At 43.8% G+C, this 27069-nt stretch overlaps 3 protein-coding genes across 6 annotated transcripts in view; 1 reads left to right on the top strand and 2 right to left on the bottom strand.

Annotated features, from left to right (window-relative positions):
- Nucleotides 1-561, top strand: part of GNL3L (G protein nucleolar 3 like) — a 28517-nt gene extending 27956 nt beyond the window's left edge. The window contains exon 15 of the mRNA XM_075835229.1: nt 257-561. Within this exon, the coding sequence (XP_075691344.1) occupies nt 257-324 (68 nt within the window). The 3' untranslated portion in view covers nt 325-561. The remainder of the gene's footprint in view (nt 1-256) is intronic.
- A 1394-nt stretch (nt 562-1955) lies between these two features.
- Nucleotides 1956-13704, bottom strand: LOC142659274 (uncharacterized). 4 transcript variants are annotated; one of them, XM_075835231.1, is made up of 11 exons: nt 13525-13694; nt 11357-11489; nt 8490-8771; nt 7559-7732; nt 5303-5460; nt 4723-4921; nt 4544-4640; nt 4293-4464; nt 2874-3026; nt 2497-2615; nt 1956-2144 (listed from the first exon to the last, which is right to left on the bottom strand). In XM_075835231.1, the coding sequence occupies exons 3-11, from the start codon at nt 8741-8743 to the stop codon at nt 2085-2087; spliced, it is 1386 nt and encodes a 461-aa protein (XP_075691346.1). In that variant the 5' UTR covers nt 8744-8771; nt 11357-11489; nt 13525-13694; the 3' UTR covers nt 1956-2084. The 4 variants fall into 4 exon arrangements, with proteins under 4 accessions (XP_075691346.1, XP_075691347.1, XP_075691345.1 ...); XM_075835232.1 differs by lacking the exon at nt 11357-11489 and having other exon boundaries at nt 1956-2383; nt 13525-13700; XM_075835230.1 differs by lacking the exon at nt 11357-11489 and having other exon boundaries at nt 13525-13692.
- Nucleotides 13705-15682: 1978 nt separating this feature from the next.
- The window catches only part of ITIH6 (inter-alpha-trypsin inhibitor heavy chain family member 6), a 38640-nt gene continuing 27253 nt past the window's right edge, over nt 15683-27069 (bottom strand). Inside the window, exons 8-14 of the mRNA XM_075835224.1 lie at nt 26732-26903; nt 23895-25439; nt 22034-22192; nt 21345-21389; nt 20962-21075; nt 18237-18617; nt 15683-17094 (exon numbers count right to left, since the gene is read on the bottom strand). Of these exons, the coding sequence (XP_075691339.1) occupies nt 16853-17094; nt 18237-18617; nt 20962-21075; nt 21345-21389; nt 22034-22192; nt 23895-25439; nt 26732-26903 (2658 nt within the window). The 3' untranslated portion in view covers nt 15683-16852. The remainder of the gene's footprint in view (nt 17095-18236; nt 18618-20961; nt 21076-21344; nt 21390-22033; nt 22193-23894; nt 25440-26731; nt 26904-27069) is intronic.

Below are 27069 nucleotides of genomic sequence, written 5' to 3'. Positions count from 1 at the left end.
TAGGTACGATATTACAGGTCCATGATATAGCCGTGTGCACGAGTCCCGACCAGAACAGATTTTTATTCCCTGGGAGTAAACAATAGAAGTTCTTATTGAATCACAGAAACCAGAGATCTTTGAAAACTAAGGATTGGATACAGAACGTTTTCGATAATTGCTCAACTTTCCATTATACAAACGCTTATTTGCAGAAACTGGACAACCCCTCGAAATCTGTCACTGAAACATTAAACACTGGTCTATTTTCTTGCAGATAAAATTGCCACCAAGTTGTCGGACACTTTAATACAAGCAATGAATTTTGGATTTGGTGATGACTGACCCCCTCCAACTGGAGTCTCCAGCGACTGATCCGCCTCGTTTACACCTAGCAGATTAAAGGTCTTGTTCACACATGGCACTTTAAAGACTATAATGGCCTCCAACCACTCCAAATTTTTACAGATGTCAACTTTCTACAAAGCAGCCTGTTCATGAAATCCAGCCTCTCCTATTGGATGAGTAATCTGTATATGAGTGCTCATTAAACTGTGGAGTTTGTCATGTGGAATATATAAATATACCATCGGTTTATTGGGGTCTCCCGACTGTCCCCCCTTAACGGCAGATGTCTAGTAGAACGAGGATCAGGCATGTTGGATTTCACCCTGTCTGCCGGAGGTATCTCCCCGCTACACTTGAATAAACATGCAGGCTCAGCCGAGCTAGCGTGCATGTTTATAGGGAGGTCTTGTGTCTCGCCACCTTTAATCTGGAATTATGGGTAATTTTTTTGTGGTGTTTGCTCAGAAGTGAGCCCCAGGAGTCTGGGTAATGGCTCCTTTAGATGGTCCCATTCTGCTGGATTACATACATTTAGGAATCTGTGTTGCAGAGGATAACGGTACGTTCACATGCTGCAGATTTATTGCCGAAATGTCTTCGAAAAATCCATTCCATACATCTGAATGGGTCCATTTCTGCAGCCACCATTCAGACAGATGCAAAAAGATCTGCTGTGTGTGAATATACCCCAACACTACCCTTTGGTCCCATACGGGTACAAAGGCAATTTGCGTCACAGGACGATCGCCAGACCCCATAAAGAGTGCTGCAGTTTGTGTCGCAGGGAGAGATTACTGGGCTCTTGGGCTTTTTGCCCCTGTAGGTGTAATCCTGTGGAAATAGTCACCCCGGCCTGAGTCCTGGGACCACTTTGATTCTTTCACGTCAGCATTACCCCCATGCTAGAATAAAAAGTCTAAAAGGACAAGAACCAGTGACTACTGGGGAGGAGATACTCTCAAACGGATATCAGAGTCTGGATAGTTGAGGGCAATAGCAGCAAAGTAACCTTTAAAGCACACACGGATGCCGCCATCTTATGCGGGGTGGAATTTCCCATGCAGCATAAACACTGCGGCATTTCAGTCTGGATTTTCAGTGCGGAAATCTTGCAGAGTTTTCGCAACCCATTCAAGTTCATTTCCGCGCGTGTTTTGTGCGGGTTTTTTCTGCAGCGTGTGGTTGAAATCTCATTTACTTTGCTGCTACGGTAAATGCTGCCGTGTTTACGCTACGTGTGAATCTAGCCTAAGGGTATGTTCACACGCTTAACCAAAAAAGTCTGAAAACACGGAGCCGTTTATCTAGAGTCAATGAAAAACGGCCCAAAAAGTGACATGCAGTCTTTCACGGGCGTCTTTTTACGCGCTGTTTTTGGAAAATGCCCCTTCGGAACAGAACGCCATATTTCCCATTGAAATCAATGGGCAGATGTTCGTAGGCGTTCTGCTTCAGCCGTTTTTCGGGACATGTACGGCACGGAAAACGGCCGAAAATGAGCAGTGTGAACATGCCCTTGTTGTTACTTATTCTGCTCTGACCTGCGGGATTAACGCAAACATTTCAACCAAAATGTCAGTACTTCCTGTAGCAACCACTGCAGTGTTTTTGAAGAAGCCCAAATACGATCTCTGAAAAACCTTTTATTTAATAGGAAAGTTAAAATAAAGACTCATTTTAGGACATTGATTCTCCCTCTTGCACTTGAAGCGTGTTCAGACAGGTCAGTGTATATGACAGGCGAGCGGCCACACAGTTTACAACACAGACATTGAATGGTCGATTGAATCCCCGCTGCGCAGGTTGTAACGTGGAGTCTGCAGGAAAGAAAGAACTATAGGAAGTACCGATGTCTCTGCTGCAGAGCTCCAAATCTCCTTCACACAACCAAAGCGTTTGATAAAATTTCAGCTACCTGCAGCTGCCACTAGGGGGAGCTTACTGTCTACAGATGGATACAGCTCCTAATAAAGTCATCAGTGAGCACCGCCTAGTGGTCGCTATAGGCAGAAATCATTTTTCATTTAATTCTATGGCCATGTGAAGGTTGTGAGCTCTGTAATAGAAAAATATGGAGCGGTTAGAAAATATATATATTATGGAATTAATCTCCACAATTTACCAGATGCTCATAATGTATATAAGTTATGTAACTAGAGCCACACTCACCGTTGGCTGGGTGACGGGGATATTGTAGACTGCTGGCTCCGATGGTCTAGAGCTCTTTCTGCGGCTGACGCTGCGTGAACGAGAGCGAGCTCTTCTTTTTGGCGTGCTTGTAGTTTGCGCTTTGGAAGACAGAACATTGGTAGTCTAGTTACATTGGCACTGAACATGCAGCATAGGGGGCACTACTTGGGAAGGTAATGTTAAAGCAGATTTCTTGTTTGTAGCCTGTAACCATGACGACACATGGATTTGCATAGGAGTTGTGTACACATAACGGTAGGATATTTTAGATTTTTTTTTTTTTTTTTTTTGTTTGACTCACAAATGTTATCTACCTCAAATAATCAGGTGTGAACATATGAAGAATCACGCCTCACCAAGTTGCACGCTGCACATAGAGTCCCTCAGGGTGTCACTCCCGGGAACATCCTGAATAAATGAAGGATCAGGAATCCCAGAATCTCCAAACATCAAGTCTTCCTTCAGCAGAAGCTTTTCTTGAAAATACTCTGGTTTGTTGAGCAGCTTTTCTACAGATATAGGATCATAGGTAGCGTTATCCTCATAGCACAGGAAATATGGTATTTATCTAGATTACATTTTGATATTAGAAAAAATAAATAAAATAAATATGCTTCCCCTGCACCCGAAACAGCACCACTCTTATCTATTGGTCGTGCCTGGTATTACAGCTCGGCCTCCTGTTCAAGTACATACCAGACAAGCCAGTAACGCCTTTAATGGTGGCACTTGATTTAAGACAAAGAAAGAAGCAACAGTCTTATATGGCAAAGCATAAAACTAGATGAGATGCCACAAAGATCTTGCATTAGAAACCTAACCGACTTGTACACGTCACCGTCATGACAGACAATACTTTAAGTCAAGGACATCTTTAAGATTACCATGAAGAGTTAAAATAGTTAATGGTTTTAGGAGCCATTGGCATTCTTGGGTGAGGTGTATGCTGGGCCGGGCATCCAGCTGAAAAGGACAGCTGGGAGGAGCATTGAGGTCAGCAGCTCTCAGCCAATCAAAATCATCAGTAGTGTTTTAAACAACGCCGATTGGCTAAGAAAAGCTAAAAAATGGGGCTGTCCTCAAACTGCTCCTGCAACATGTCCTTTTCAGGTGGATGCCAGGTATGGTATACATCTGACCCGAACAATGCTTCTGCCCAACGCGAGCGTATTCTTGATTATGGGATACTTCAAGGTCCTGGACATTTAGAGGGTTTGCCCAGAATTAGATCGCATCCTATTTCCAAAAACAGCGCCACACTTGTCCATGGGTTGTCGTTTTGAAAGCTCAACTTGATGGACGTGAATGGGACGGAGCTGCAATACCATACACAACCTGTCAACAGGTGTGGCGCTGTTTTTAGGAGAAAGCAGCCACGTTTTTTTTTTCTAATTCTAAACAACCCCTTTAAACATTAAAATCTTGGCCATATGGTAACTAGTATTTCATGCAACGTTCTTGCATGGTATTTTTACTGCGCCACTCTTGCTTATGGGCTGTCTGGCATTGCAACATTCAATTAAATGTTGCAGAGCTGCAATACTAGACATAGCCTCAGGGCACGAGTGGCGCTGTTTATTTCTAATCTCATTCAACCACTTTAAATGTTTAATTTCCCATGTCCTGTAATTCTGTACCTCATTTTATTTTATGTTTTACGCTTTTCCGTCCCGGACAAGCCTCTTATTTTAACTTGACATTTACCCCAAGACTTTTCCATTTACTCAGGACAAACATTTATAAGGCTACAATAGCAGTGAGGAGGTATATACTACCGGCTTCCCGTATAATGCTCTGCAGCTCCGCTTTAGTCTCCTGAAGTCCATGAAGCACCTCCAAGCTCTGCTTCTGAACATCCCGATGTGACACACAGACATAAAGAAGAACCAGTAGTCCAAGGGCAATGGAGATCTTTCTTGCTATTCCAATCCAGAAGGTCACATTCTCCTGGGGACAGATCATGAAGAATAAAAAAAATGGTTTGGAACTTCGGAAAGTTAAACTTTTAGCCCAAAAGTTCCCTCACCGTCTGGTCATAGCTGGGCTGGACGCCACCCAAGATATACGAGCAGATCATCCTCTCTGTATAGACGTTGGCAGCCACCAGACCAAACAAGCCCAGCCTGAGGAAAGAGGTCAGATCCAGATGTATTACATTGCCAGTCATACATGGCGCCAACTGCCAATGTAACGGGTCTTGATTACCTGGCACAAGCAGTTCGCTGAGTGGAGGTCACCAAGAAAGCGGCACCACAACCCATTAGGTTGTACAGGAAAGAGTAGAGGGTGTTCGATTCTCCCACCACAAACTGGTGCAAGTAGGTGATTCTGTTAAAGATTTCGGAGAATAGCAGGCGCTGCTCGCTGGCCGATTGCTGCATCTCTTCAAAAGCTTGCCTCACGCCTAGAACGCAGAAGAGGCAACAGTCCTGGAGAAATCTTTAGGACATTCATAGTCATTATTGTACCCAACTCTTCATAGATATAATGGAAAGAATAAAAAAAAAAATAATCTGGTTTCCTGCTGGCACCACTAGGGGGAGCTGCATTAAGTGGTCTATAATGATTGGGAGGATTTATGTTAAAAATCCAACTTCCTATAAAACTATTGGGTTCCGTTTCTGTGGAGAGTTATGGGCCTCTAATGCTCTGGTACCTTGGGCAGGGCCGATTGCCCAAATATTTTGAGACCATGCCATACCCGGCCTTATCCATATAAGTGGTAGAGGGTTGGCCTTGGGCAAGAGATGCGGTATCATTATCAGCGGATGTAAACTTTACAGACCTATTGTGGACTCTTGGAGGGTTTTCTTCAGCAGGTGCCCATTGCGGAGGATTTCTTCTTGTGACTGGAGGGTGGCATTCTGGACTTGCATCATTTCTTCTGCCATCATGTTTGTAGCTTCCAGTTGTTTGGCTACGCTGTCAGAATTCACGGTTAGTCTGCAGGAAATCATGAAAAATCATCCAAATAAAGCTCAAATATAAATCTACAGTTTTGCAACTTTCTCATACTTTGTGTTTCAATTTATTGCCACATTCAATGTCTCTGCTTGCTGTCAGTGAATGTGAACATTCCAGTTTACATCCAGAGGCTGAAAGTCCTTTCTGATCATGTCCAACTAAGGCCCCATGCACACGACCGTATTTTTCATCCATCCGTAAATACTACGGAACCGTAGTCATTTATAGTCGTCCCTAAATCAGCCACATATACGGAACGGTGTCCATAAATACGGTCTATAATTCATCCGTATTTACAGATCCACAAAAAAAACGAAGGACTCTAGGGTAATCCACTCGCGTCGCATAGCAGTGCTTCTGTAATTACGGAAGCGACCCCTAAACTTCTATGGGGAGTCAGTGCCATAATTAGGGACAAAAAAATGACGTTCTATCATTTCTACAGCACGGACCCCCATCCGTAAAAATACGGAAAGGTGTCCGTTGCCCATAGAAATTAATGGGTCCGTAATTACGGAAGAAAAACAGTAGCGTGCATTGGGCCTCAGGGTACCCATACATATTAGATGAAAGTTGGCTAAACCTGGCGATTTTGGCGTGATTTGCGGCCTAGGCTTCATTCACACCAGCGTATCAGATTTGCATCATTTTCACGCATTTGAATACCCACGTGTCATCCATTTTTTCACGTCCTTGTTTCTCCTCTGATAGCACTTCCTGCTTTCACTTATTTTTTTTCTTCATTTCTTTAGCAACTGATCTGTGAAAAACGGACAAACAAATGTCGTCCGTGTGCGGTCTTTTTTTTTTTCACACAACCATAGACTTTAATAGGAGAGTCTGGTCCGCAAAAACGCACCAGAACACGGCATGAATCAAGTTTCCAGCAATGCACAGTCTCCATGGAAAGAAAAACGGATGTGCGAATAGTCCCATTGACTTGTATGGGTCAACGTGCGGTCTGTTAAACCGGACAAAAATATGTTAATGTGAATTAGGCCTTATGGGGGGGGGGGGGGGGGGGGGGTTGTGTCATAACCGTCCCCTATGGCAGATGTCAGGGGAAAGTAGAATCCGCCCTGATGGATATTTCCGCAGAGGATAAGCTGCTGCCAGGTGTGTCTGGCAACAGCTTATCCCCCCCCCCCCCACCTCCCCATTGAGAACACATGCTCGTACGGCTGAGCCCAGCGTGTATGGGGGAGTCTGGAGGAAAAGCGGTTCAGCCCAGAGTGTGTGGCACAGGTACAGGGCAGACCTCTGATAAACTAAAGGACTATGCAACTGTAAATAAGAATGTTTCCATTTACTGACAGCAGGCAGAGATCTTTAAAATGGTGAATATTTGAAACACAAAGTTTATTAGACAGTTACAGAACTTCTCATCACGCAACAATTAAACTTTAAACAGAACAGGAAAACCCATTATTAAGGGAATGAGTCGAACATTAAAAAAGTGATCCAGTCACAGCTAGGGGCAGTTTTGGGTATGTTCACACTTGTCGGCACATAAACGCCCCAAAAAAATGGCTGAAAATACAGAAGGTGAACGCCTCCTAACATCTGCCCATTGATTTCAATGGGAAAAACAGCATTTCGTTTCCGACGGGGTGGTTTTTTTACACGGCCGTTTGTAAAGAGGATACGTAAAAAATGCCTCGTAAAAAGAAGCGCATGTCACTTTTTAAGCCGTTTTTCATTGGGTCAATAGAAAAACGGGCGTAAAAAAAACGCATCAAAAAATGATTGAGGCTTTAAAAACTGCTGAAAATCAGGGGCTATTTTTCCTTGAAAACAGCTCCATATTTTACCGCCGTTTTTAGTTTGCCGTGTGAACATACCCTTAAAACAAAGCCACGTTTAACGATACGAGGGAATTACAGAAACAGCAACTTCCTTTTGTATTATCAAATATTCTCCCTGTATTTGTAGGATCACTCCACTAGATGGCGCTGCAGAGATGCCTTCCAAACTGGCTGCTCCTTTATACAGGACAGGGGGCAGAAATTAAATTTTTTGGGCCGACATTTAAACATGCCGAATGTGCCAATTTAGGACGGTGCCAGGCGTCACTTACCTGAGGATAATGTCCTGGGTCTTCTCCTGCCACAGCTCATTCTGCAGGTAGTAGCAGATACTATGAGCATGGGTGAAGAACTCTGTATATGTATTAAATGCCACAGAATCCATGGTGTGGGTGCAGTCCCGCACCGTGCTCCGCTCTGTACAGACCGGGAAGTCTCGGCCTGATCTATAGGGGATACATTACATACTACGGTTTACATATGGTAACCAGCGAGTTACCCCAATAACTCCCATGTCACCTTCTTCAACCAAATCACAGCAGTCATCATTCTGCCTTATGGGTGACCCCTCCACTTGTGCTCTAATTTATGAACCCAGAGAGATCACTTGAAACTCCTGGGCCCCAATGCAACATTTATAACGGGCCTACCATGGTGCTTTCTTATCTGGAAGAGCAACTTGTAAGCCCCTTTAGGTACCACTCCTCCTCTGCGCCCCCGCCACCGGGTCCCGAAGTGAAGTGTCTGACAGACCCTCTGACTATCAATTACCGTTTATACCAGTGGTACCTTAAATATGATAAAGAATTCAGCACCCTTAGGCACCAATGCCCAACCTCTGCACCCCCTGTAGTCACACCCTGATCCCAATCTATTAATTTAGCTCCAAAACTGGGCTGAACAGAATTTACAGCTATTTGTGTCTTCTGCCATTAAAGGGGTTGAATGAGATTAAAAACAAAGTGTCTGCTTTTTTCCCCCCCCCAAAAACAGCACCACTCTTGACCACAGGCTGCGGCTGGTATTACAGATCAGGTATATTCTATTGAACACTGCAATACCAGACACAACCCACAGCCAAGAGTGGCGCTGTTTCTGAAGAAAAAGCAGACCTGCATCTCATATAACCCCTTTATTCTCACCGCCTTGGGGTTCCATATTGTTTTATACTTGTCTTTAAGGAAAAACAAGGGTCAACAGCACCTCTCCAAGTGACAGTGGGTGAAGGCGATCGCTATTCTGCTTTGTTCCTCCTCATTGAGCTGCTTGCACCCCACGTCCACCCTCTGCAGCGCTCGCCTCCAGCAGTCTCCATAGCGTGGATGTTGAGCGAAGTTCTGTAGTAGCTGTAGCTGGGCCCTTCCCTTCTCGATCTCTCTGGCGTCTGGATCAGATCTGACCCTCCACACAGCGAGGGAGGATAATAGCAGGAACACTACGGGAACACTGCTGGCCATGGACTCTCAGGTATCCGGAACCCGGCCGCTAGTGAAAGATATAAAGGGGCAGAGCTCATTAGAAAACCAACCGACAATGGCGGAGATTTACTGGCACTGGTATACCTGCCTGGCAGAATGTGTGATATCCCCCCAACAGGGTGACGCTCACCACCATTTTAGTATCACTAGCAAGAAATGTTACTGGCGGGCATTCTTGAAGATGCCACTCACAATACAATATTTATTACCCAATAACATATACTACATAATACGTTTGTACAACCGCTGCAGGAGTCCTGCCCTTTTATCCCATGATCTGCAGTCCCTCGTAATGACCGATCACTACACAATCAAAGATTATTAGAGTATTCTGGTTACAGATTAGCGGCCGGCGGTTTGTGCAGATATTAATGGCTGTATGACGGGGGCAGGGTTTATGCTGTGCGATCCTACAAAAACATTGGGCATTGCCTCCCCCTCCAATACAAGTGTATAACACCGGCTCAGTTCCCACTTACATCCCCAGTTGCAAAACACACCAATGTCAAATTTTTGGCACCCAGTGGCACACTGTCACTAAATGCCATGGAGAGGTGAGGGGCCCATGGCAAAAATTAAAACATGGGGCCTAATCTGGTCTAGGTGAACACCACCGCACCCCTAGTAAACAGGGACAGGCAATACACACTAGATGAATGTCGGCCGAGCCCCCCGATTACAGTGGTACCAGTCGACCATCTATTGGCGGCGTCCCAACTCTTCCCCGACGGCAGATGTCAAGGGAGAGAAGGATTGGGCTGTTGATTTTCAACATGCCCCATCCTTTTGTTAGTAAGGAGATAAGACGCTGATAGGAGAAAGTTGCGGCCAGACTCCTCTATCTCCATATTGGAAATACATGGACGCTCGGCTTTAGTGCTTGTTTACTGCCCCATCATTTACTCTCTAGGATATTTGGATTAGTCCCCGCACCTTTGTTTTCTAACGTTGTAGAGAGATCCCGGCCCTGAAATCAATGGGATTTTTAATTGCATCCGTTCGCGTCCGTTATGTTAGTCACCCATTATTTTGACAGATTGGATTTGTTCACATCTGCGTCAGGTCTCTATTCCGTCATTCTGTCGGAGCGTTCCGTCAGAACGGAGCCCTGACTGACACTAACGGAAACCATAGGTTTCTGTTTCCATCACCATTGATTTCAATGGTGACGGATCCAGTGCCAATGGTTTCCATTTGTCTCAGTTGTGCAAGAGTTCCGTCGTTTTGACAGAATCAATAGCGCAGTCGACTCAATGGTGATGGAGACGGAAACTTACGGAAAGTCAGAACGAGACCCTGACTTATCCGTTAAAAAAAAAAAAAGATGGGTTATTTTCATCATTGGTGTCAATGCAAAATGGAAATAAACAGATCAGAGTAAGGGTATGTTCACACAACCAATTTTCAGGCGTAATGGAGGAGTTTTACGCCTCGAATTACGCCTGAAAAGACGGCTCCAATACGCCTGCAAACAACTGCCCATTGCTTGCAATGAGTCTTATGATGTTCTGTTCAGACGAGGTATAATTTTACGCGACGCTGACAAAAGACGGCGCGTAAATATACAACCGCATCAAAGAAGTGCATGTCACTTCTTGGGACGTTTTTCATTGACTCCAATGAAAACCAGCTCCAATTACGTCCGTAAAAGACGCCGCGAAAAACACGAGTACTTGTAAAAACTTCTGAAATTCAGGAGCTGTTTTCGCCTGAAAACAGCTCCGTAATTTCAGACGTATTTTGCGTTGCCGTGTGAACATACAATAACGGATTACACAACGCTTCAATCACCATATCAAAGCGCATAAAGTACAAGGACTATAGAACCCACGATAGCAATAAGTGTAATTCAGAGATAAGACTAAGTTCACACCACCGTTCGTATCCGTTTACCTCTCTTTCGTCAGGGTGGATCGAAACATTAAACGGAAAGCAACAGTTCCGTTAGAATTACCGTTGATTTCAATGGGAATTCTTTTGTTTCGGTTGTTTTCCGTTTGTTAGGTTTCAGGTATTTTTCACAGAAACAAAAAGTTCTGCAGATTGCACTTTTGCTTCCGTCAAAAAAACAGATCTAGCGAATGTAGCCAAAAACGGAGAGCAACTGAAACACAAGAATTACCATTGAAATCAATGGAATCGTTGCGATCCGTTTAATGTTTTGATCCTCTCTCACGGAAGAGAGATAAATATATACGAACGCTAGTGTGAAAGAAGCCGAATACACGCGGAAAATAACCAGCGTAAAAGGCGTAACCCACCGCCATGCATCCTGCCACAAATGCACCCATTCAGTCATACGCGCCCACATCGCCACCCAGACCCTATAGAGTAATCTATACCGCAGTCTCATGTCTCCATCCAGCCCTTCTCCAATATATAGGGACATTTCCCGCTATTATATAACATTTGGTATAGAGGTACATATGTACTAAAAAGCTGAAGCCAATGCACCAAATTCCAAGTTTCTTTGATATTTTTTTTAAAACGGGCAATGTCTAAAAAGTGACCATCCAACCCCTGCGAGAAGCCATTATTTATTTTTATATATATATATATATATATATATATATATATACACACTTCCATTACCTCCTCTGCCCGGCTCCACACTCCACACAGGTACAGCGACCCGTCACCTGCTCCCATCAAACCAATTAATACATTTCCAGCCCCACCCAGCAGAGAGTTAAATCTGATTGGCTCCAGTGCTGCCTTCTGCACTCTGGAACAGAAATAGTTAAAGTTTTTGTCTGAAATTAGAAATAAGTGTGTATTCACATGAAGTTTTGATCAGGTTTTATGATGCAGTTTTTGAAGCCAGAACTAGATGTGAATAATAAATAGAGTGAAAGTATAAGGGACAGACACTACCTCTGCTTTTATTTAAATACACTCCTGGTAAAAAAAAAATAATTACAACCTCCATGTGTAAATCCCCCCCCCCCCCTTGGGGGCAGTTTTTTTTTCTTGGGCTATATTCACATGTCGCTGTCATATCACATTTTTTGCAGGTAATTGCACAAAACCGCAGCATCTTGCTGCTATTTTGCAAAAATAGCAGCAAAAAATGCAATATAACTGCAACATGTGAATATAGCCATATGCCAGGATCACACACACACACAGTTTTTGGCTGTTTTTTGAGCCAAACCCATGCGTGGACACAAAAGAAAAGCGACGCATCAGTCTTTTCTTTCTACCTTTCCTTCCTTTTGGATCCACTTCTGGCTTTGACTAAAAAAAAAACTGAGCCAAAAACTGCATCAAAACTGTGTGTGTGAACGTGGCCTAATAACGGTGATATTGTAGCGAACTGGATTTAATAAAAATTATCCCATGCCCACAAGTTTTTGTGCCAGTCTCTCCCCTAGTGCCATATTCACCAACAGGATGCACACATACCCATCTGCCCTGTCTCTTCTCGTCCCGCCGCCTGCTTCCCTTATACTAATACACTTATAATTTAGATTGTAAGCCCAATGGGGACAGTGAGTGAGGACAACTTCTGTACAGCACTAAGGAATATGTTGGCGCTATACAGGGGCGTAGCTAAAGGCTCATGGGCCCCGATGCAAAAGTCCTTCATGGGCCCCCCCCCCCCAGTTAATGGCTGATGGCCCACAGCTTTCAGCTCAATTGCTGGGTCTCAGGGGCGTAGTTAAAGAGACTCTGTCACCACATTATAAGTGCCCTATCTCCTACATAAGGAGATCGGCGCTGTAATGTAGGTGACAGCAGTGCTTTTTATTTAAAAAAACAATCTATTTTTACAACTTTATTAGCGATTTTGGTTTATGCTAATGAGCTTTCTTAATGCCCAAGTGGGCGTGTTTTTACTTTAGACCAAGTGGGCGTTGTACAGAGGAGTGCATGACGCTGACCAATCAGCATCATGCACTCCTCTCCATTCATTTACACTGCGCTAGCGATATAGTTATATCACTATGTGCAGCTACATACACAAACCCTAACATTACTACAGTGTCCTGATAATGAATACACATGACCATCCAGCCTGGACGTCATGTGTACTCAGAATCCTGACACTTCTGAGTCTTTTCTGTGAGATTCCAGCAACGGATACGAAATCTCGCGAGATTACGAGGTAAACGAGATTTCGTTTCCCTTGCTGGAAATCTCACAGAAAAGATTCAGAAGTGTCAGGATTCTGAGTACACATGACGTGCAGGCTGGATGGTCATGTATATTCATTATCAGGACACTAGTAATGTTAGGGCTTGTGTATGTAGCTGCACATAGTGATATAACTATATCGCTAGTGCAGTGTAAATGAATGGAGAGGAGTGCATGATGCCGATTGGTCAGCATCATGCACTCCTCTGTACAACGCCCACTTGGTCTAAAGTAAAACACGCCCACTTGGGTATTAAGAAACTTATTAGCATAAAGCTAAAAATCACTCATAAAGTGGTTTAAAATAGATAGTTTTTCTAAATAAAAAGCATTACTGTCACCTACATTATAGCGCCAATCTCCTTATGTAGGAGATAGGGTACTAATATGAATGGTGTGGTTTGCTGCAAATTTCATAATCGCGGCAAAACCGCGCCATTTTTGCCGCGATTACGAAAATCGCGGCAAAACCGCGCCATTTTTGCCGCGATTACGAAAATCGCAGCAAAACGCATGGTGAATTAAAAAATGTAACTAACCCTACAGGAGTTGGGGTCAGGAGAGACAAGTAAAGAAGAGACAATGGGGGATGCAGGGAGAGAGGGGGTTAAGGAAGCGCTCACCAGGACCTGAGAGGTGGACGTGCCTTCTCTTCTGCCGACTCTGCTGCTGCTATACTGTGATAGAAGGACCTGATCGGTGGGCGTGGCTTCTGTTCCTCAAAGGCGAATCAGGTCACATGGGCATGACATCATTAAAGGTCCTTTAGCAAACGGCATCTGTCCAACTTTAATGCTGCTTATGCAGCGTTTTTACATAAGTAACCTCACGAAAATGTGGTGGGGGGGGCCGTGGGCCCCCCAGGCTTCAGGGCCCGGTCGCAATTGCGACCGCTGCGACCCCTATAGCTACGCCACTGGCGCTATAGAAGTAACTTAAATAACACTGTTCTGCTTTTGTGTCAGACTACACTGCAATTCTGGATTCTATTCATGGACCTATAGATACACAAAGCTTTCATTCTTGCCCAAAAAGGAGGGGGAGGTGTGATACTGGGCTGCAGTGCATGGAATTGTGGGAAGACACGGAAACGTTATACGTTTCTTTACATAAGTCGTGGTTGTTATTAATAAGCAATTCTGTATCTATGGGGCTTCCTTGAACAATTGTCATATGTGCCTCTGGGGTTCCTCCTTTAAGAGATTGTATAAGATTTGAAAAACATGGTTGCTTTTTTCTAGAAATAGCGCCACCCTTGTCCATGTGCTCTGTCTGGTACTGCAGTTCAGCTCGATTCACTTGAATGGGAAAGATTGTAATACCAGACACAGCCTACGAACAAGAGTGGCGCTGTTTCTTAAAAAAAAAATAGATTCTTTCTTCTAATCCTTTTTAACCCTTTTAAGGACATCTTACAAGAGAGAAAGAAGCGCCAGAAAAGTTTGCAGTACCTCCTGGTTGTTTTTTTTTTTTCAGTCCACACAAATTATTCATTTTGAAGCTTTCCTTTGGGACTCGTCCGGGATAAAGCGCTGTTTAGTGAAGCTGCTAGTTCTGCATTTTTCACATTTTTCTGCATAGTGAAGTCATTGTAGAAAGTTTATTTATTTGTCGTACCCGGTAGCTGACACTCACACCGCCATCAATGATTTCTCTGTTCTCTCAGAAGGTTTAAGAAAAATAAAATGGAACTTCGTGTTTATTCTGCGAACCTCTGCTGAGCTCCTGGAGATCCTCAGGTTACAATGCAGGAAGCTGTAGTGTTCACAGCCACATAACTAGGAAGAGATGTGAGGCCGGGAGGGGGAAAAAATGGGACATGCGACAAAAATGTGATTTAGGCCTTGTTCACACTGTGCAGATTTGATGCAGATTTTGCCTTTTTCAACTCAACACCAGAATTGGATCCAGGAAAGAAGTCCTTCTTCCTTTATATAGTTCTTCTGTTTATGTTCCATTCCTGGTTTTAGATGAAAAATACTGGCATTTGCAGCAAATCTGCACTGTGTGAACAAGGCCTAAAGGAGTTGTCGGGTTTAGAAAATCCATGTTCCAACATTGAGGACTTTTGTCAATAATACAGAGAAAAAAGCAGCTACAAAAAGCCCCTGTCGCTCTGGAGGACCCAGCATGACCGTGCATTACACTGACAGCCCATTGATTTTTAATTGAAACTTTGTAATGCTTCATTAGTCCTGTGGTGGCGCTGCAGGGAAATTGAACACTTGCTGCCAGGTTGCTCCACAGATTAGTTGATCATTGGGGCGGAGCATTCTAGCAAAAAAGGATTGTCCAAAGCAGACAATCCCTGTAAATCCTTGTTCACCCAGAAGTGGATCCTAAACGTAGGAAGGTAGTAACGGAAGACTCATACTACATCCTCCAGGCTCCTCCCCTTTTCCCGAAGCAGTAACACAGTGATCACTATTTGCCTCTCTACTCTCAGGCGCCTTTAAAGAAGTTTCCAGGATTATAAAAACATGGCTGCTTTCCTTTTATATACAGTGCCACCCCTGACCTGGAACCTAAGTGGTTGCAATGGGCAACGCTGGCACACTTTTTTTTTTCATGCCATTGTATAAATGGGAGCTGTTTTTATTTCGGATGTTTTTGCTTTTAAAAAAAACATAATATGGAAAGTATTAGAATATGCTAAAAATATTTTCAATTAGAATTTTTGTAATCATTGCCTTATGGTTATACCTTCCAGTGACCAGCAGGTGTCAGTGTTGTTAATGCAGTGCGTGTATAGAAAGCAGCACTTTACTGTCCCACACTACATCAGAACAACACAGTACTTGGTTTATTGAAATATGTAACAAGGATCGGGGAAAAGTTCAGTCTACACAATGAAAACAATTTTTATTATTATAATAATTAAAAAAAAAGCTGCTACTCGTTGGCCTTGTTCACACACATTGCTTCCTATGGATAGTCCACTTTTTTTGTGACCATTTAAACTGAATTTGAACAGTTTATGTTATGATCACATAGATTATTATCTGATAATCTGTGACCAGTGGTTTGGGCAAAGGTGCAAGGGGAACATATTAATAGATTATCTGAGTTTAGAAAGAAAAATCTGGTTTTCTTACAGAAACAGCGCCACTCTTGTCCATAGGCTGTGTCTGGTATTGCATCTCCGCTCCATTCAAGTGAAAACTGCAATACCAAGCACAGCCCATGGAGAAGAGTGGCACTGCTGCTAATTTCAGGTAATCCCTTTAATGTACATCACCAGCCCTTATGCCCTATAGTGTGTAGCACTGCCGCCCCTCCATGGAAAACCAGGATCTATGCAGAGGGGCAGAATATAGGGTATAAAAAAAGCTTTACCCCTACCTGATTCCAGCCTTTGGCCTCCGTTCCTGTATGGCAGTGGTATTCAACCTGGGGCTCTACAGCTGTTGCAAAACTACAACTCCCAGCCGCCTGTCGCTGTCAGGTCATGCTGGGAGTTGTAGTTTTGCAACAGCTGGAAAGCCACAGATTGCACAGCTGTATTACATAAAACCTCATTCATTCCTATTATACATTTTACAACATTTTATACATTTCTTCTCTCCTATAAATATACAAAGACATAAAGTTGTTAATATACAGTAAACTAAATCCTGTGACTTTAATAATCCTCCCAGTAATGCGTGAATTTGATCACAATTGGTAGACACCAGTCCCTTTTATATCTGAATATTCAATTGCAGTTCTGTGCTTGAAACAAGTGCCAGATTATAGGACTTTCTGGATTATCGGATGCCAGATTAAAACAATTTCACTGTATGTACAGATGCAGCAGAGCCGATTTTGTTATTGTTATATCGCAATGTGTTATCTATGGCTTTAAGACAGCAGACAATTCTACAGAGTAAATTTAGTTGTCACAGTGCACAAAATAAACAGATAAGTAACTTATTCAGCTCTGCTACATCAGTACATGTCTGGATGGAGGTTTTACATGTGTTGAAGGTCTGATACTACATAAGAGAGGTAGTTTCCATCTAGAATCTCCTCGACGTCTGTGTGTTTTACCAGCCAACATTTAGACAGGTGCGTCTGTGCCGTTGAATCCTTCAAGGACTTTACCACAAGAGTTGCTGGGGCCGTGTGATTGCCTCTCCTCAGTGTTCCAGAGAAGGTCAAATCATTGTCCTGTTTCCGGTCAGTCACTTCTATGTGGGCGTTTTGGAATTGTCCTGAAAAATATATATAAAAAAAGTTTTTACTTAATTGTCTTTCACAACTTCCTTTGTTTTCCCACACGGGTCTCAGTTCACTGCTTAGCCTGTCCCCTCTCCTGACATGTCTGTTTTAGTAAATATTCCCCATGAAAAAATAATAATTCTGGAGCATCTTTTCTCACAACTTTGCGTTGTGGCGTTCCTCTGTTATTCCTCCTAGAAATGTATGAATAAATTGACAACTGGGTGTTTCATTTGCCTTCTCAAAGAGGCGTGTCCCTACACAGTGAGAGAGTGTCAGCACTGATTGGACAGTATCAGTCTGTGTAGGGACACACCCCCAACTGGTAACGTCCCGGTTGTTAATTTATTCATAAATTTGTAGGAGGAATAACAGAGGAATGGTACAACACAGAAAAAAGCTCTAGAATCCTTATTATTGGGAAAATACAATTATTTACTGAAACAGACATGTCAGGAAAGCTGACCGGTCCTCTTTAAATAAGCACTCTGGCTATTTTATTCCGCCCCCCTTCCCTTACTTGAAGATGTAATGAAGTGTAAGGTAGCCCAGTGTATTGGCTTACCTGGTGCTTTATTTTACAGGTAGCGGCTCTGTTTTGGGTCACATGATCTCCACTCTGACAACCTAAATCCTACAGCGTCTGGGTGTGAGTCTCATGGACTTGCATTGAGAGACTAACCTCCGGTTCCTATAGCAAACACTAGGATTTGGATCGTCAGATTTGAGATCATGTGACCCAATGGTAGCCTGGAACGTAACAACTACCGGTGAAATAATGTGACCGGTAAGCCAATACACCTGACTACCTTGCAGTTCATCACATTTTCAAACTAGGGGGTGGGGAAAAAAATACCCAGACTGCCTAATATCATACCTGCATACTCTAGATTGATCCAGAGTGTCACAAAATAGGGGACACCTCATAGACTCCTGGCAGAGCAGTCAAGTGTCCCTCAAAGTCTGCTGACAGCCACCAAAAGGGAGAGCTAGCAGCATTTGTATTTATATTGCTCTCATTGACTTCAATGGGAGCTGTATAACTATGTATGCAGTGAGCTCCCCCTAGTGGTGGCTGCAACACTATTCATATGTTGCTCCCCCAAATATATGTGATCCGGTTGTGTGTTCTTACCTAGCAAGCCTCCGGAGCTGGAAGACAAGCCATCTCCTCTCACAATGTAGAAGCCCAGGTGGTTCATCTGTAGGTAGGCTGGATGCTGGTAGTGATGAAAGAGGATCAGCAGCTCCACAGTATGACCAATCCACACAGTGATGTTGGAGGACGATGAGATCTTAATGGACAGTCTCGGCTTTCTCAGCAGGGCAGGCCGGTTTACAGGGAGTACGGTCAGTTTTTCTCCCCTAAGCATTAGACTGTCCAGAGTGATGTTGACTGTGTAGTTGAACCGTGGCTGGTTAATGGTGATGGTAATGATATCCAGGTAGGTCCGTAGACGGTTTTCATGGCCAATTCTCAGAGGAGCCTTCATCAAATGTCCATTTACAGTGATACCTACAGAAAATATGTAAATACATTACAATATTTACAGCATGTCTTATAGTTAGGAGCTGCATTTACAATCCTGCAGGCTTCGGAGCTAAAATCTTCCAGCATTTCTTGCTGGCTCAGTGTCTGCTCAGAGCTTGTCCTGGGGAAGTGTATTCCTAGAGGGAAAGTCTTTACACCAGGCACTGTACAGTAATCTGTTGTAGGGAAAACTAACTGTCCCCCTGCATTATAAGGGTGTGTTCACATATATCAATTGCATCAGCATCAGTTTTTTTGTCTCAAGTGATTACAACTGATTCAAAAATGTATCCGTTGCCATCAGGCTATTTCACAATTTTTACTACAAAACCATCAGTTGTCGTTAGTTGTCACCAGTTTTTACCACAGTGGTCCACCAAAAAGGTAGTCTAGGGTCTGAAAATGTGCCAATTTTATCAGAGTGGTGCATAGTTTGTGATAGATTGGATACATGTTGTGTACCATGTCAGGGCTCTCCTTCTCTGCTACGGCCTTGACACTACACTGAAGTCTGACACACACATTGTAATGTCACGCGTGTCATATTCAGTGCAGCGCCAAGAGAGAGAGCCCAGAAGGCAGCTGCTGTCCACTGACCTCAGATCAGATCTTCGACGCAGCCTTGTGAGCCTGCAAAGACGCCAAACACTAGCCCTAACTCCAGGGAGCATCTCCTACCCAACCCAACCCACCCCACCCCACGCAAGGATTTACACAACAGGGTTCGGGTGTCGGATGTTAAAAACAGCCGTCTAGGTCAGTTTTTGACGTCCGTTCTGTATCCGTTACGTGTTTTCCGTTTTTGACACATTTTTAAAAACAGATGAATTTCATGTGTAGATAATGAAACACTGCCCTCGGGATATAGTGCCACACACCTCCTGTAGATAATGTCACACAGCCCTCTGTCGATGGTGCCACACAGCACCCACTGTCGATGGTGCCACACAGCGCCCACTGTAGATGGCGCCACACAGCGCCCACTGTAGATGGCGCCACACAGCGCCCCCCTGTAGATAGCGCTACCCCCCTTCCACTGTAGACAGGCCACTGAAGGTCCTTCTAGCAGAGGAATCCCCGGCCAGAGCATTGCCGATGCTGTGGCCGGGGATTCCCTCCAGGGGGAGCCCCTGACGCCACTGTCGATATATGGACAGTGATGTCAGTGGCTACTCCTTGAGCGGATTCCCCATTGCCGACTCTGGCTGGGGATTCCGCTCCAGGAGGAGCCCCTGACGTCAATGTCCATATATGGACAGTAACCTCAGGGGTTTCCTCTAGGAGCGGAATCCCCGGCCAGATCATTGGCAACGGGGATTCCGCTCAATCAGTAGCCACTGACATCCTGAGGACGCACTTACAGTTGACAGCGGGACATACCCCCGGCCGCAATCCCACCGGGTGCTGCCGGAAGGTGGATGCAGCAGCACCCGGCGTTCATATGGCCACAGTTAAAATAGATAGGCTACGGCGCTGGACCGCCCTGGGAGCCGGACCAAAAAACGCTGCAGGTAAAGTTTTTGAATCTGGCTCCTGCATAGGTTCAGCGTTGTACGGAGCTACAACTGATGTCTCCTGTGGCAGGACAGATCCCATAAAAAGCTATGGGATCCGTTCTAACATCAGTTTCCCTCCGGCTGGGAGGGAAGGAAACTGGCAAGATCAACGGACATATGTAAAGCTCAGCTAAGCTATAAGGCCCCATGCACAAGACCGTGATTATGGGCACGGCCGGCTGCGGACAGTTATCCGCATTTGCTGACCGTGCTCCTATTATAAAGTCCTGTAGATATATGGGAAGGTGTCCGTTAGCCATAGAAATGAATGGGTCCGTAATTACGGAAGAAATCTACGGTCATATGCATGGGGCCTTAGGGGTGTGTCTGACGACAAGCTTGTCGACAGATTCCAGTAGTAACCAGCAAAATTGTGAATGCCGCTCCGTAAACTAGTCTGTAAAGAGGCATACATAGACAGATACATATATAAAATGATGGTGCCTTCAGTACTTGAGTATTTTATCACAAATGTTGATTTTCTTCAGGTTATGACCTATGCTTGTGGACCGTACTCCAATGATGTTTTTTGGTTACTTCTCTGTTTCCTGACACCTGACTTTCTCAATTTGACCTAACCGGTCCATGACTCTGGGTCTTTGAGTATATACTGTTGTGTATTTGCTTATACAGTATGATGGTTACTTCTCCTCTCACCTGTGGGACATGGTGACACTTCCCATTCATTACACCTTGTGGTTTAGAGGAACTTGGTCCAACCACAGAGGACACAGTGGATCTCATCAAAAGCAGGTAAGGTACAAGAACTATACCTGTAACCGGATCAGAGAGGAGCTTCAGAACATCCCCTGGTCGTCCATCTAGAGTGAAACACAACTTCTCCCGGATTTGAGGCAAGTTCACCACAAAGTGTGGATCACCGTCAACTGTGACAACAGAATATCCTAGTACAGTCACCAAATTCAACAATATGTACATGATAGACTTCAAATATTCAAAAATAAATTTGTAAATTTTTGTTTTCTCTTTTGGACGTGGTTAGGACTATGTACGTGTTAGCCATAGTCATGCTCACGCTTGATTTGGATGTGAGGAGATCGTGTGAAACGTCCCAAATACATGTGCCAGGTGACCACCATCTGTGAAATTGGTTACAAAATGTTTAATTGAAATAAATTAATTTAAAAGTCCTCACCGGAAGACATGAAGGTCTGAAGTCCAGGTACACCGAGAGGAACGCCTATTTTACAAAGTAAAAATATACAATAGTTCAGCTACAGGTAAGCCACTCAGTAAAGCTGAGAAACCAATTTTATAACATAATTCAATTCAGTACAAACTTATCAACTAAATGGAGATGAGCCGCAATACCTGACATGCCCATGTAGAAGAGTGGCGCTGTTTTGGCCTGCCAGAGTCGCACCTTGCTGAATTTACTTATGTCTTGTGTCCCCTCTTTTAGCAATAAATAACCCTGAATTCAACAATTCAATTTTTCTTAGACCGATGCATTGTGCCATATGTACGAATGTATGAATAAACTGACAACTGGGTGTTACCATTCCCCTTGTCGCTTAGGTGTGTCCCTACAAAGTCTGACCCTGTCATCACTGATTGGACAATGTCAGATAGTGTAGAGACACGCCCCATTGACAAGGGGAAAGATAACTCCCAGTTATCTATGTATTCATACATTTCCAGGAGGCACAACAGAGGATAGGCACAAAGCATAGTTTTAAGAAAAGATGCTCAAGAATTGTTTTTAAATGGGGAATACAAGTATTTACTAAAACAGACGTGTCAGGAGAGGGGACAGATCCTCTTTGAACCAGTATCAAAAAACATTTACCTTCAATGAACCTCATAGACCTTTACAATACTCACTGGCATAGTCCATATCTGCTTCTATTAGGTCTGCCATATCATAGTCCATATCTGCTTCTATTAGGTCAGCCGTATCATAGTCCATATCTGCTTCTATTAGGTCAGCCGTATCATAGTCCATGTCTGCTTTTCCTATGATGGCACTGTCATAAATAGAACCTGCGAAATTAAGACACCATATTTTTTGCATGATTATTATTCTCTCTGCAAGGAAAATATGTAGATACTTGCTCTGAAAAAGGCCTTGAATTCTCAGAATCGACAACAAAATACACTGTAAGGGGCATTACCCATGTGAGGGCTGAACTAGCTCCGTCAGGGGCCTCCATCGCAGATCAAGCCCAAAATACCAGAAACCATAGCACAGCATGCAGGAAAACGACAGACACCAATAAAAACCCTACGGAACCCATTAAAGTCAATGGGTTCCGTCAGACGCCGATGGTGTCCACCATGCAACGGAACCAGCACTTCCAGTATTTTCGTTGCTCTGCTCTTCTGATGGAGCAGAGCAACGGAAACACTGAGGCAGATGTGAACAGACCCTTACAAAAAAAATGGCATCAATACCGGTCATAGCCCATAGACAAAAGTGGCGCTGCTGGTTAAAAAAAAAAAAAAAAAGAGACCCTGCGCACTGGTTTTTTAATCTCAGCTTGGTCCGATTTTGGATCGGTGCAGCATATTTACGGTTTCAGCTCTTCTTTTTATTTCTATCTGCTGACTTTCAGAAAAAGCCACAGAATTCATTGGTTATTCCGGAGGTGGCGGGCGGTCTGCACTTTAAAATGTGTTTAGCTTGCAATAAGTGCGATCTGCGAACACACACAGAACCGTTTTATGGCGTGCACGTAACCATTTACGATGGTCATTTAACATTTGCTATCTCAGTATTTGGACAGTTGTTTATTTCTGTAAATGTGCACAGTGCATGCCAACAATATGCCGGCGTGTGCCAATGATGTGCACAGATTTTGGCAAGACTTAGAATGTTCCTCTTGTGTTCACTGCTGCTTTCCTAACCACTAGACGGAATATGTACAGAACAGCAGAAACAACTCTGCGTGGCCATTTACAATAACGGTCCTTTTTCTGAGATATAACTTCTATTCTTCTCTTGGTCTCATCAAAGGATGCTTATAGGCATCAACCGGGATAAGAAAAAGGGTATCGTTTTTCCAGAAACAGCGCTACTCTTGTGCATGGGTTGTGTCAGGTATTGCAGCTCGGCCTCATTCATTTAAATGGAGCTGCAATACCAGACCCAACCCATAGACAAGTAAGACAAGCTGTTTCTGGAAAAAAAAAACACACTGTAGGACCATCACTTGTCAGGAGAAGGGAGGTCCTATGTCCCCCGTTCACTGATTCACACCAGCTGCTCTCCCCATAGTAATGAATGGAGAGGTGGCTGTACAGCCCTAACCATTGAAGTCTATCAGAGTTACAGAAAGAGCTGAGATGCAGATATAGGGTTCCTGTGTGAATGATAGAAGAGGAGGTTCCTTGGGTCTACAAGAGGAATTTATCCTAAGGGGCCACCCTCCATCTATACAGAACATGCACATTGTAGACTTTGTTATCATTGCACACATAGGATATATCACCAATATGATCTAATAGGTTATTTGTATATAAACCCATAAGAAATAGACCCTAGTGGTAAGTGAGGGGTCCAAAGAGCTACAAATAGGTACCAAAGGTCCAGCAGAAGACAACCCTGTCAAAGCCTGGGTCCACGAAAGATCCTCTGGTACTCTAATGGGTCAGTTAAACCTTGTCTCAAGGCACCTTATAGTATTTAACCTGGAAACAACCCATGTGAAGAACCCTCATTTTATGTTATAAATACACAAAGTACCTGCAATCTCCTCAAAATAGCTGTAAACCGGAGGAGGATTTAGGGATTCCACATATGTTTGATATGAGAAGGTCCCATGTACAAGTTCAGTATCATCAGGAAGAATAAGAAGCGTCAGGGAAGTGGGGTTCACGGGAAGAGAAGCCGCAAACACTGTGGTTAGGGGCTCTGGTACCCCATCCCTATCTCGTTCATCCAGCTTAATAGTACTAATATAAGAAGCAGAAAGATTCCCCGTCACTATCTCTTGTGCCATTTCTGTAGTGGAGATGTTGGGACCTCTACTTGGAACCATTGAGATGTTTGGACTTTCAGAATTCAAGAAGGTGGAAGAAGGCTTCTCCGTCTTGGATGCGGTCGTCACTCTTGGTGTAAAGCTGTTGGGATGACGTGTACTGGAAGGGGACAGAAGGGTATTGTGGTGGAAATTAGAGTGAGTAGTTGGAAATGATCCAGTAGGAGAGGCCATAGTTGTTATCTTGGTAATTCCCGCAGTTACAGTAGCTTGACCTCTCGTTCCTGTAACGTGAGAAGTCGTTGATGGTCTTGAAGTGGTTGGCCTCGTTGTACTTATTTTGGCTGTTATCGGTGTTCTGGAAGTTTTATTGGCTGGCCTTGTAGGTCTGGCAACTAAAGTGGTCTTTGCTTTGACTAAAGGAATACTCGGAGTAGTAATAGGTACTGTAGTATGCGAGGTTATAGCAATAGATTGTGTTGCAGTACTTGGCAATGAAGTAGTCGAAGTAGTGGTCGCTGGAGTTGTTCTTGGTTCATCTGGATCATCAGGCTTTACGACAATAAGGGAAGTAACAGGTGTCACAAAGTTATACTTAAGGGACAAGTTGGTAGCTTTTTCGGTTAGTATCTTTCGAGCTACAGTGTCATTTGCCTTAATCCTCGCCTGTAGAAGGTCCTGAATGGTGAAATAGGCCCAAAGCCTCTGGACAAACCACTGAATTTCATCCACATTGCCTGAACATCCAAAACTGGATTGGGTGGCATTGTCCTCCATGGTGATGTCATTTTCTAAGCTGATCTTCTCTTTCTGGTCATGCGCAGTCATTCTAACCTTAAGGTTTTTAGACCCGGACTTTAGCTTGCCAGTGACTACCAACTCGGAGCCTTCAAAATAATTAGGGAAAAGGGTCTGTGTTACATTTTGAGCTGTTTCTCCAAGATAAGCCAACTCAATATCGAAGAGGAGAGGACTTGCGATCTCATCGTAAAAGCCCTTTAGCTGCAGTGTGGCATCAGAGTACTCATAGATTCGCCGTGCTATACCACGGTTCTCTAGAGACAGTCTACGCATGAGGTTGTAGTCAGCATCCTCGCCAAATGCTAGACAAAATAGTGAGGTGGTTCCCTTGAGGGCTTTTTGCGCATTTTGAATTATGCGGGTGGAGGCTGTAACCCCAGAGGTGGCCTCTCCATCTGTCAGGAATATGATGAGAGGGATCTTCTGCTTTGTTCTACCTTTCTCCTGTTTATGAGATGTCTGGTTGAAGATAGAAGCAGCAGCCAGGATTGCGCCATTAATATCAGTCCCTAAAGAGACACACACACTGTTAGTTTTTGTCAGTCCTATTATATTTTGTATCATAATCTTATTTGCTACCCATTGGTTCAGACAAGTCCTGCAAGAGCCATGTACTACTATCATTGTACAACATGGTTACTGTATAACGGTGCACATACACATGAGATGAACATCGGCCGAACCCACTATTTTTGGCGGGACCAGCCAGCCATCTAATGTGTATGAGGATATCCCAACTTTGGGGTTTTATCATGCCATATTCTTTGTGCTCAAGGTGTCTGGCAGCAGCTTATTGCCCTTTCCCCACTGAGTACACATGCACGCTCGGCCGAGCCGAATATATGAGGAGGCCAGCATCTGGAGGATGATTGATAACGTATATGGCCACCTTAAAGCTGGTCATACACAATAAATACCTGCTATTATTCCCAACTCCACCATAAACATGTACGATTGGGCTCAGCTATTTATTTCAATGGGGAGAGGGGAGTAATCTTCTGACAGACATCTCTGGTAGCTGCTTATCTCCCGCAGGAACTAAAGATCAGACATGTTGAAGACCAATATGCCCGATCCTTCTTAGATCTGCCATCGGTTGGGAGGCCCTCTGTATACATAAGATCTCTGGCTGATCCAGCAGAGATCAGTTCGTTAATTCGGGACCTCCATCACTTCTGGAGAGCGCCTATAAAGGACGTCTCTGGAGTACCAAGCACATCTATGCATTACATGGACTGCCCATTGATTTAAATGGGTGCCATGTAATGCTTAATTTCTACTGTGGGGGTGCTGCAGGGCAATTAAATACTTTGTGCAAGGTTCCTCTACAGATTACAACTGATTACTGAGGGTCCAAGCAGTGAGAGGCTCGCTGATCTGCCTTATTCTCCAGGACTATTCTAAAAAAAAAAAGGATCGGCAAAAGCAACCAGGCATTTTCCGGTTTGGTTGTCTGGGAGCTAGGCCAGGAGTCTGTGCCTGGTTGCTATGTAAACCTCTGGATGACAACTCCCTGCACCTGGCTGAAGATCACCAGGTAGAAATAAACTTTTACAGCTCCTTCCACCTACACATTAATACAAACATTGAAAATTCCCATTAAATCCACAAAGCCGAATTTACCAGAGAAGTTGCTTGGCACTTTATTTCCCAGACAGAGATTTCCAGGAACACATGAAGTTTGCGCTACTCCCTTCCAGGATAAATACTCTAATATCCTCATTTATACATTTTCCAGAGATTTTTTTACTAATGACATTTTCTTAATGTCTCAGCAGTTTGGTGAAGTCATCTTACTTACATCCGTCAGCTTCAATCTTATTCACATACTCCTTAGCACTCTTGATGTTCTGATACGTTGCCTGGGTGGATGTGCCAGGTTTCCAAACTTTTACCACATCTGAGAAAGTGATAATATTGAAGGAGTCATCTCGGTGGAGGTCACTTAAAATGACATGCATTGCGCTCTTTGTCTGCGAGAACAAATAGAAGAAATATCAGTACGGTTGTAAGTAATTAAAACTTTGGTGCTCGATCCCATTTTGACAGCCAAGTTGAGGGTATATACCATCAGCATGTAAGCAATAAGTTCACATGTCATTCTGTATAAATAGAAAACTGTGCCAGAGCCAATCTGGC

This window comes from Rhinoderma darwinii, chromosome 8 (genome assembly GCF_050947455.1).
Source record: "Rhinoderma darwinii isolate aRhiDar2 chromosome 8, aRhiDar2.hap1, whole genome shotgun sequence".
In the NCBI taxonomy this organism is placed as follows: Eukaryota; Metazoa; Chordata; class Amphibia; order Anura; family Rhinodermatidae; genus Rhinoderma; species Rhinoderma darwinii.
Note: the sequence above shows the minus strand (reverse complement) of the source record. Positions and strands in the feature narration are given on the sequence as shown.

Coding starts and splice junctions, on each gene's coding strand:
- LOC142659274 (XM_075835231.1), bottom strand. CDS start 8,743: ATGGCCAGCAGTGTTCCCGTAGTGTTCCTGCTATTATCCTCCCTCGCT. Junction 4,641..4,722: donor CAGCGAACTGCTTGTGCCAG/GTAATCAAGACC, acceptor CTCTTTCCTCAG/GCTGGGCTTGTTTGGTCTGG. Junction 2,616..2,873: donor TATGTGCAGCGTGCAACTTG/GTGAGGCGTGAT, acceptor TGTCTTCCAAAG/CGCAAACTACAAGCACGCCA.